The 8,003-nt window shown below is 36.1% G+C and overlaps 2 protein-coding genes across 2 annotated transcripts in view; one reads left to right on the top strand and one right to left on the bottom strand.

Moving 5' to 3' along the window:
- Positions 1 to 29: 29 nt before the first annotated feature.
- LOC119835326 (transmembrane emp24 domain-containing protein 5) lies at positions 30 to 2,269 on the top strand. Its single transcript, XM_038360083.1, has 4 exons — positions 30 to 283; positions 381 to 644; positions 897 to 1,015; positions 1,713 to 2,269. The coding sequence occupies exons 1-4, from the start codon at positions 71 to 73 to the stop codon at positions 1,819 to 1,821; spliced, it is 705 nt and encodes a 234-aa protein (XP_038216011.1). The 5' UTR covers positions 30 to 70; the 3' UTR covers positions 1,822 to 2,269.
- Positions 2,270 to 3,303: 1,034 nt separating this feature from the next.
- Positions 3,304 to 8,003, bottom strand: part of LOC119834879 — a 54,040-nt gene continuing 49,340 nt past the window's right edge. Inside the window, exons 13-19 of the mRNA XM_038359397.1 lie at positions 7,984 to 8,001; positions 7,469 to 7,637; positions 6,531 to 6,670; positions 6,051 to 6,200; positions 5,333 to 5,468; positions 4,840 to 5,044; positions 3,304 to 4,269 (exon numbers count right to left, since the gene is read on the bottom strand). Of these exons, the coding sequence (XP_038215325.1) occupies positions 4,103 to 4,269; positions 4,840 to 5,044; positions 5,333 to 5,468; positions 6,051 to 6,200; positions 6,531 to 6,670; positions 7,469 to 7,637; positions 7,984 to 8,001 (985 nt within the window). The 3' untranslated portion in view covers positions 3,304 to 4,102. The remainder of the gene's footprint in view (positions 4,270 to 4,839; positions 5,045 to 5,332; positions 5,469 to 6,050; positions 6,201 to 6,530; positions 6,671 to 7,468; positions 7,638 to 7,983; positions 8,002 to 8,003) is intronic.

Genomic DNA, 8,003 nt, shown 5'->3' with positions numbered 1-8,003 from the left:
ACTCTTTGGTTGACACGTTGTTATTATTTACATTGTCAGTTCACAGCTGTCATACTGTCAGTTGACAAAAATGGCTCGACGGACGTGGCATATGTTTACATTGATAACGATAATATTTACGATTTTATCACTCGCAGGCGACGTTTTCTCGTCAACAGCGGCACCATGGTACGAAAATCTACCCGCTGTGACTATGGATTACAAAGTCCACATCGACGCTGGCAAAGAGGACTGCTACTTTCAATATGTGCAGCCGGGTGCTACATTTTACGCTAGCTATCAAGTAATTACTTTCTATTTTATGAAACATGTGTTAAGCTTCTATCACTTCTATTATCTTTTAATGAGGACGATAATGTTTCAACTTCTCATGTTTACAGGTGTTGAAAGGTGGCGATGGTATGTGTGGGTTTGCGGTGCGGCACCCCAACGGCCAGATCGTTCACCCGTACGAGTGGCGGCAAAGCGCGGAGTACGCGGACCAAACTAGTTCTGGCGGCTACTACGCAGTGTGTATCGACAACCAGTTCTCGAGATTCGCGGGAAAACTAGTCAATTTGTACTTGTCAGTAATAAGATATGATATGTGGGAGAAATATGCGAAGGAGGTGGAGGAGCTTGACATGAATATCAAAAATTTCACAGTGAGTCAGTTTAACAATCATAAAATAATCAAACATGATATTTCTATTGATATTTAAATAATTGAATTCAGATTTAAATGTTAGATTTATTACCTTTGATAATTTTTATCATGTAACATTTTATTTATTAAATCTAAATGAGGAATATGTTTGTAATATGAGTGAATACTAAGATGATTTAATTTTATATATCTATACAATTGACATATACTATTTTCTAACATATTTCCTTTTGTTATTTTAATATTACAGACCTCAATTCAATTTGTGGAGAGGAATATAAATGACATACTACAATACCAGTACCACTCAAGGGCGAGAGAGTCACGAGACTATAATTTGCTCGTTGATAACAATACATATGTGCTCCGGTATGTTCCACATTATTTTAATTATTTAAAAACCATTCATTTAAGAGATATGGCTTGCATGCATCACAAATAAGCTTAAATAAATAGCAAATAAAATGATTGCTATTAGTTATAAATTTTTTGAAAAAAAATGTACTATAGATAAAAGAGTCTATCTATTAAATTTTTAACAAAAAACTGAACCATCTTCAATTGTCAAAACTAGACCAAATTTTAATGGGAACACAGGGCAGACTTTCAAATGATAAAAGAATCATAAAAATTGGTCCACTGAGTAAAAGTAGACATAGCTGTCATTACATTATTCAAAAACTACCTACATATTATATTGAAATATCAATACAAACAAAAAACTACAGTCAAATTGATTATCTCCTCCTTTTTTGAAGTTGGTTGAAAAACCTTATCATAGTTCATAATTTAAATTGCAAGATGAGATTTTGACTTTAAAATTGTTTAAACAAAATCATTAAATTAAAACTTTGTTCACTCATCAAGGATGATGAAAATATAATGTTTTCACAAGCTCTAATTAGGGTGGACACTTAAACAATTTCTTTATGTATACCCTGTCAAAGAGTAAGCATAATTTTTTTTGTTGATTCTTTGATTTAATTTTTTTTTTTTAGTTTTTTGAAACTAGTTAATTAACTCACTAGCTACTGTTATTTATAATAACTTTTTTCTAATATTCCAGATGGTCCATGATACAAATTCTAGCCATCACTGCAACGGGTACATTGCAAGTCTTTTTCCTTAGAAAGCTCTTTGAGGTCAAGGACAACTCATCCAAGACAAGAATATAAAGAGAAATATTATTTGTTAACAAACCATTCCTTGTTGATCTTCTTCTATTATTTCTGATCTCTATATAACTTTTATTCTTGTTTCGCGCGCATTTAGCTTTTAAAGTACAATTCCATTTGCTGTTGTAATTTTATCGTTATAATTTAACTACATATTTTAAGGCTGGAACTATTAGCAAGCATTTTTATTTCTAGTTAGTTTGTATGTAATAAATAAAATAATTTATTTAACACAAATTTGAGAAAAGACATTTTCAATATATTTTTAGAAAGTATTTATCTATGGAGTATCTTTTTTATTTTTTTACTGATTTTAATTATAAGATGAGAGGGACGTTCATAATGTTATGATAAGAATAAATGATTAAACACAATGTTATAAATCCAATTTTATGTCAACGATAGTTGTGTAATTACTTAATGTTATGAATTAAATATTTTCATTGAAGGTTTTTCTTTTATTTCTACGCCAATTCTAAAACATTTTGTTTGTTTTACCTCATGTCTACCGCATAAAGTATTATTTCGCTGTAAAAGAAAATGTGGAAACAGACGAAGAATAAAGAACGGGATTGACCATTTACTTACGTTGCATTCTATGTGGAAGTGACGTAAAGCTGACCCAATTCGACGGCTTGTTTTAGTTTTCACTTTTAAACAACTGTTAATTGTTATTATTTAGGAGGAGTTAAGTGACAAACATATATTATATTTTAACATTTTATATATTATATTTCATTCATAGCTCATTCATACTTCGAATTAAAAAAATTCGATTTAATCTTAGCACAGATATAATAATTGTGTACCTACTGCTTAATTACAATTCAATGTACTATATTTAATTTTAATTAAGATTTAAATAAACGTTTTGGTTCTGTTCTAATAACTAAGAGCTGTTATAGTATAGAACATTTTGCTTTATAACAGTTATAAAACAAAACATGCTTGCACAGTTAATCTAGTTACTAGATTTGCTTCAAAACTAAATCAATCACTCAATCAGAAATAAAGGTAAATGTTTTCTTAAAATCTTTGAACGGAATCATAAAGCAAACGTATAAAAAAAGCATTAATTAAATATTAAAATGAAATTGTAAATAAATTGTGATATGTTAGCGCTTCTTAAAAAGTTCAGTTAACTATTCAGTATGAGTTTGAATTTAATAACTAACATAAATTATTTTTATTTTTTTAATATTTATTTTGTATCTAATAGCGATCCGATTACCGAATATACGCGAAATGTTAGATTAGATTAGATGTTAGATTCTATTATTTATACTTCTTTCTAACTAGTAGATAAAAGGACTTTGAATGAAGTCAATTTTATGAGTTTGCATGTTCTAAAGCTCAAAACTTCCGAGGGGTGAAATTTGGTTAATATAATAAAAGAAAGTTATAAAAAATAAAATCAACTTTATTATATGAAATTATATTTGATGGTAAATTACATTAACAATAAGTTTAAAATATGTATAAATGTTTTCTAAGAAATAAATTAAATTTAAGTACAAACTAATATTATGGTCGTTTACACTCAAGTGACGTCTTATCAAATTATAATACATACATAAATCTAAGTAGTCTAACGAATAATTCACGTGGAATGTTACATGAATTAATTGTGTAATGTTTTGAAAAAAGATTAAAAAAAATATATACTCGACCGCCTATTGACTAGTAGTTTTTAATAGCGGCCAAGTAAGCATAGATCACGAAATTAATAAAAAAAAAAAAATAGGCAGCCATAGACACACCGTAGCGATATCTATCTATGGTAAAACGAAATTTAAGCTTATCTTACACATTCTTTATGTACAATAACTTGTTTCAAATCTCATACGTAACTGTACACACTTATATACTCTCATAGAGTGATAATCGCTAATATAACTTCGTAAATAAGCACCACTAACTCAGCGGGCGTATCACGAGACTTAATACCTAACTTTTAGTGCTTTACACAGGCAGTGTTTGGACGGCTTACAAATATTATTAAAACAGTGCAAACACGAGTCAGTCAACACAAATGATATTCGTGTAAACTATCCTTAGATTGCGACCACACAGACACAGTCCAGAGAATAAAATATATCTGGTATATACAAAATAAAAATACGTGAAACACATTTTCAATATATCGAATATCGTGTAGAAACAGTAAAATAATTTATTCACAGTAAAATAAACATTCATTACAATAATTCACATTGTCCAAAGGTCAAACGACCGGATGGTCAAACGGTCAAATGGTAAAAAGACTACAAGTTCACAGGGTTCAAGTGGGCCGCTTCTTCTGCCCCAGATAAGTGCCGGAGAGCGCGAGCAAGCGGTAGCGCTGGCGCAGGTTGCGCGCGCGCACGTGCGGCGACGCGATCTCGGCCGTGTACGAGCCGGGGAACCAGCCCGCCTCGCCGTCGCGCGTGCGCTCGCCGTAGTACCAGCCTGCGGACGGATGTCAAACATTTTATATATATACTAGCTGCGTTTACATTGCCTTCATTGAAATAATAAAAACTATCCTATCTTTTAAGTTGCCACAAACTGCACATATCGTGCAGGTTTGATTAAAAGCGGTTAAGTAGTTGAGATTTTGCAATCGAACACAAGCTTTTCAGCTTTGTATTATGAGTATAGAGTATAATAGAAAATATTTTGATATTGTGTTGGGAATTATACTTATTAGGGTACTTAGGGAGATAAATGTTGGGTTCAAGTTTTTATTTAGGGACTAAATTTATGGGGTCGTATAGCATTGTCATACAATTTTAACTTAAAGTCGACTATCGTGTACAGACCATATTATTAGCTCAAATTAAAAATCCTTCACCACACCACTGGACTGGTCGGATGGCAGCCACCGTGCTTGCTCCTGCGCTGGGTCCTTCGAGCCAGCGCTCCCATTCCCTAAACCACCGCTCAAGAGCATCAGCTCTTACACGCTGGACGCGTTCATAGGGATTGTTCCCAAGCGCTTTGGACCACCCACCAGTCACAGCTGGACACTTGTTATACCTTCGCTGGTCTTCCTGGTGACGTTGACGATGTCACCCTCAGCCAGCGCCAGCTCGTCGGGCTGCGCCGCGCGGTAGGCGTAGAGCGCCGCCACCTGCGGGCAGTCCCAGCCGGCGTACACCGCGTCGCCGCCGGCGCCGCCCCCCGCAGGCGACAGGGCTTCGCCCCACCGCTGCGCGTCCGTCTCGCTCGCGCAGGACATCAGCTGGAAGGAAATCGCCGTTTTATTACCACCATAAACAAAAAATAAACATGTATCAACCAACGTTTGAAAACTAAAGAGGTTCTTATGTAAACTGTGATGTGGATTTGGTAACTACGTGAGATTTCGACCGATTGACGTGAGGCGAAGTGGTAAGTTGTCGTTCTGTTATGGCAAAAGACTCAGATTCGAATTCCACCACATGATCGATTTTTATTCATCTATTATACATATATTTCTCATTGTCTCGTTACACGTCCAGTGGACTCCGCAACATATATAACTAGTCACCATCTCGATGGTGCGCCCCTCGTGGTTCTCGAGCAGGGTGAGCAGCAGCGCGTGCTTGGCGCTGGCGGCCGCGTCGCTGGAGCACACGTCCACCAGCGAGCGCGGACAGTGCTCCACTGCCACGTAGTGCTCCTCGCTGCGGGCGCGGAACGTGGTTTATTACATTTTTTTTTGAGAACAGATTAAAAATGAAGCCAACAGTTTAATATGACGATAAGAAATTAAGACAAATTTAACTATGTTATGAATAAAAATATAGTTGAATAATAAGAAAGGTTATAATAGAATTTGACGCCTCCTTGGTACAGTGGTAAACGCGTGAGCGTAGAACCGAGGGGTCCTGGGTTCGATCCCCGGTGGGGACAATAAAAAAAAATGTATTGGTCTGGCAGGACACAGAAGGCTGATCACCTACTTGTCCATAAAGAAAATCGATCAGTGAAACAGATGTATATCATCTACCCCATACCCCAGTAGGGGACACGGGACTTCACTTTTTTTTATAACGGAATGGTACATTATTATTAATAATAATAAAAATGAAAATTCTTTATGCAAAAAAAAAATAAATTGACAAAAAACATAAAGTACATCACAAGAACTATGCCAATATTATATAAATCTAAGATATAACATCTTAGTCACCAATCAGCAACATTCAAAAATATTTCATAAACATGACATCAATTTCGCAACAGCAAAAATAAATGTAGCGCACCTCTTTTTCTTGGTGATGACGAGGTGATCGTTAAACAGGAAGAGATGCAGGGGAACTTTCTGGAACTTCTTGCCAAACGTGAGCTTGAGTTCGTCCGTCTTCCACACAAGGTGCGTCATTTCACCAGAACGAACTAACCAACGGACTGGCCTATCAGGAGATAACAGTTTTATTAATGTATTTTATATAAATGTTATATATAAACATTTATATAAAATATTTTATTAAGTATCATTTTTTTATTTGAATACATTTATGAGATATTTTTTGAAAGTATGAATACATTTATTTAAGCTTCAATTATTGCTATAAGCAAGCCGAAAGTGGATATGCATTGGTAATAAAATTGACAAAATATAAAGTTGCTAATGTGTAATATTAAAATTGTCTTATTAAACATACAACATAGAAGGCACCAACTTCATTACCCAATGACACAGTCGATTTCAGAACTACAAACGTAATGGCCAGTATACACACTTGCGGTCCCGCCTCGAGCACGCGGGCGCGAGGTCCGGCGCGGCGCGCAGAGACGGCGGGAAGTGTATGGCGGCGCTGAGCCGCCACATCTCCTCCAGCCGCTCCGTGCTGCGCGCGCCCTCGTTGCACTGCGACACGAACTGCGGACCGGGTCGGGCGTGAGTGTGGATGGTGCATTATAGTGAGTGATATCGCATCCCATACATTTTGGGTTGAATAAGGACGCAGTTATTATTATTATTTTTTTGGAACATAACTGGACATAGACAATAAAATAGCAAAATAGATAATGAAATCTATCATGTAATGAATGCTAAGCCTTCTCGAGTGGAGGTGAACACCTCACCAAACAAATTTACTAAAGTTAACGCTAAGGGAGCATAACAGCATTGGCTTTTATTATAGATCTAATAGAAATCGACCTTAGGTAAGCAATAACTTGAATTGTGTAATACCTGCACTTTTATTTTGATACTTAGATATTATACGGATACTTAGGAACGTCGATTTACGTAAAATAAAAAAAAAAATTGTGGACTTGCATTTGTTACAGGTTGTTGAAAATTCAAGTAAGCTTTTAAAGACAGATTCACTATCTGAGTCACAAGAAATGTATGGTTATGAATCAATATGGAGCGATCAACTACAAAGTATACAATTCTGCATTCGCAGTCACGTATTTTTTATTCTGAAACAAGTTTCAAAAATAAACTCATATTATTACTAGTCGACCCAGCGAACTTCCCAACGTCTTAGAAAATTTTCTGACCCATTTTACTCAAAAACCTTCTTCAGACTATATTATACTATGAACGGTATCAAAACTATCAAAATCAAATTTTATCAAAATCGGTCCAGCCGTTCTCTAGTTTAACGAGACCGACAAACAGCAATTTTTGTATTAATATGTAAAAGTATAGCTGAACAAAGGCTCTCACGTCGTTGAGCGTGGCGAGCGCGTGCATGCAGCCGTCGTACTCCCGGTCGGCGGGCGCCAGGTTGCGCAGCACGGCGTCCAGCAGCAGCGGCAGCCGCGTCACGCGCTGCATCGGCAGCATCAGGAACGAGTGCAGCGACAGGCTCTGGCACGCCGCGTGCCTCTCCATTCTGCCGCATTCGGTTAGCATTCATATTTTAGCTTTTCAATATACATAGATACACTTTTTAGTGTCGAAACACGGACAACAGGCATTTTTCTAACTTGATATGAGATTTATTTTTTTGTTTTTTTTTTTTTAAGAAAAAAGAAGATTTCTTGACATTCAGTGTTTCTGTGTCATATAAAATCGAAGGAGTAGAAGAAATTCGATTGCTGAGGCAGATTCACTAATGAAATTCAGCGTCATTGTCCCATTGACTCTGACATTTACGCTGAGCCAAGTCCCTTTTTAAAAACAGCGCGCGCACCATGAGCGCCTGCTGCTCGCAGCACTTGTCACATCAGAGAACTCACCGGGCGAGCGCGGCGGCGAA

Source organism: Zerene cesonia, chromosome 20, assembly GCF_012273895.1.
Source record: "Zerene cesonia ecotype Mississippi chromosome 20, Zerene_cesonia_1.1, whole genome shotgun sequence".
Classification (NCBI taxonomy): domain Eukaryota; kingdom Metazoa; phylum Arthropoda; class Insecta; order Lepidoptera; family Pieridae; genus Zerene; species Zerene cesonia.
Note: the sequence above shows the minus strand (reverse complement) of the source record. Positions and strands in the feature narration are given on the sequence as shown.